This window comes from Eimeria mitis, genomic scaffold, assembly GCF_000499745.2.
Source record: "Eimeria mitis Houghton genomic scaffold, Emh_scaff2594, whole genome shotgun sequence".
Taxonomy (NCBI): Eukaryota; Apicomplexa; class Conoidasida; order Eucoccidiorida; family Eimeriidae; genus Eimeria; species Eimeria mitis.
In genome coordinates this window covers 5,516-7,517 of record NW_013570934.1, presented here as the reverse complement: position 1 = coordinate 7,517, position 2,002 = coordinate 5,516, and the positions used below count along the sequence as shown (strand labels likewise).

General features: G+C 51.4%; 1 protein-coding gene across 1 annotated transcript in view; it reads left to right on the top strand.

The window, feature by feature from the left end:
- Window positions 1-1,263: 1,263 nt before the first annotated feature.
- Window positions 1,264-2,002, top strand: part of EMH_0056040 (SAG family member) — a gene marked incomplete at both ends in the record, with an annotated part of 2,739 nt that continues 2,000 nt past the window's right edge. The window contains 3 exons of the mRNA XM_013497303.1: window positions 1,264-1,393; window positions 1,607-1,779; window positions 1,868-2,002. Coding sequence (XP_013352757.1) covers window positions 1,264-1,393; window positions 1,607-1,779; window positions 1,868-2,002 — 438 coding nt within the window. The remainder of the gene's footprint in view (window positions 1,394-1,606; window positions 1,780-1,867) is intronic.

Sequence of the window (2,002 nt, the reverse complement as noted above, 5' to 3'; positions counted from 1 at the left end):
GGCGAATTGCGCGCAGCGAAGAGCAGTGGAAGAAGATCAAGGCATCCATCACAGGTTCTGCCTCTGCTGTCGCTCCGAGTCTGCTGGCCGTTGCTATTGCGGCCGTTGGCTTGGTTGCCCTTTAAGGCAGTGATCTCTCCGTGTCACCCGGCTACTGCAGATACTATTCAAGCAGAGCCGCGCTCCGCAGCGTTTTATTCACTTTTTCCTTCCTTCAGAACAGAAACTCTGACTGGCGTGTACAGCTTAAGCAGGTGTTTGCTTCCCGCTGCATCCACAGGACTGCGGCAAGCGAAAGGCTTCAACGCAGGCCATGTATACTCTTGCTTGCGCCTGTCGGGTTTGCGCTGCATGCGCCACTAGTTAACCGCCTTCTCAGCCTTTTTTATTTCAATGGGCAGCAAATGCTTGGTTGCCTCGGCTGCTCTTGTTGCCTGGACATGTGTCCTACGTACTCCTTCTTTTTTACTGATTCAATTGACCGGCATTATGACTATCCGGTAATCAACCCAGCACCTTGTGGGTCGCTGCAAGCTTGCGCAGGTGTTTCCGCACATTTGTGCATGCATACCGCCCTGCCCTGCATGCGTGCGTGTTGCGGACGAGAGCAGTAAGCCTAGCGAGCGACCGCAGTTCGCACATTTTAGGCTGCGGAAGTACATAGCGGAAGCTGATGAGTTTGATATTAAGAGTTTCCACCAGTAGCATTTTCCCTTTGTATGTTCGGGCGCACATGCCTCGACATGATCGACGCAGGACAACTCGCCCCGATGAAGGGACCTCATACAAGTCCATGGGCCACGGCCAGAAGAGCAAGGAACCACAGTTTCGAGACAATGTATATTAATACACTTCAGAGCCTTCCCAAGTACCTTATAAGGGGTTGGCACATGGACAGAACAACATGAATCGAACACGGGGGACCTCGGCCCTCCGCATCCCCGATTCAGCCAGGATGGCAAGGATTTTCCGCGGGGGTTTCACGTCGCGTTCGACGGCGGCAGGGGGCACCGTGTAGACAATAATAATTGAAGTACGTCATTGAAGTATTTTTAACAATGGCAGGGTTGTAAACTCAACTCCAGCGCATAGGCAGATTGACTCCACGCCGGGCCGGATGGGCCAGTCGCAGTCCGCTCCGTCGCCGCCACCTCCTGCACACACACTGCAAAACATATTGTTACATCTGAAGTTGAGGGCCCTAAAAACTTCCCCCACTCTTCCAGTTTTCTCGTTCACCTATTCAACTTCAACACTAAAAACATGGCGGCCCTTAAGCTTTTTTCGCTCGCCAATGCGTCTGCGTTCTTGATGGCGAACGCTGTTCATCAAACGGCAAAGCAAGCTTCATTGACAGCGCAGGGATCATCCCCAACCTACACTGTAGAACTCGGTAGGTTGGCAAATACTTGTTTGCTGGGGAGGGTTTCAGCCTTCTAGTGGTCCAAAGTAAATGCATTGGAGGCGATGGTTTGTGCCAGAGGTTCAGTGGGCTTGGAAGCGAAGAAATCCCTCGAAGGGCATTAAATGACTCCAACCCACATTTGCAAGTATCAATACTTGTAAATTTGGGCTTAGGATGTCTGCGCCGTTCGTTTTTCTGCAGATGATGCTAATTCGTGCCTCGCCGAAATGAACGCTGCACGCGAAGCCGCTGGTCTCAAACACTTCGTAACGGATGCCAGTGACGAACAACTAACGTGGCCTCCACTTACATTGGAGCAAGGAGAAGACCAAAAAAATCCTGCATGGGATCCTGTTTGTAAGGCTCTGATAGGAGTAAGTGTCTTTCACTGCTGCCTCTGTCCTTCGTCCTCCTATGTGTACGTCATGTCTCACTTCTTCATCCGTGTTTTTTTCATTTCAGGAAGACTCAGCAGATGTAGGAAAGAGCGTAGTTGAAAATGGATTTAAAAGTGGTACATACGCCTACATGGCCTTGGAATCGGATAAGCCCGACTGCGCCGCCGCAGTGAGCCACTGGAAGGACGCCGTCAACAGC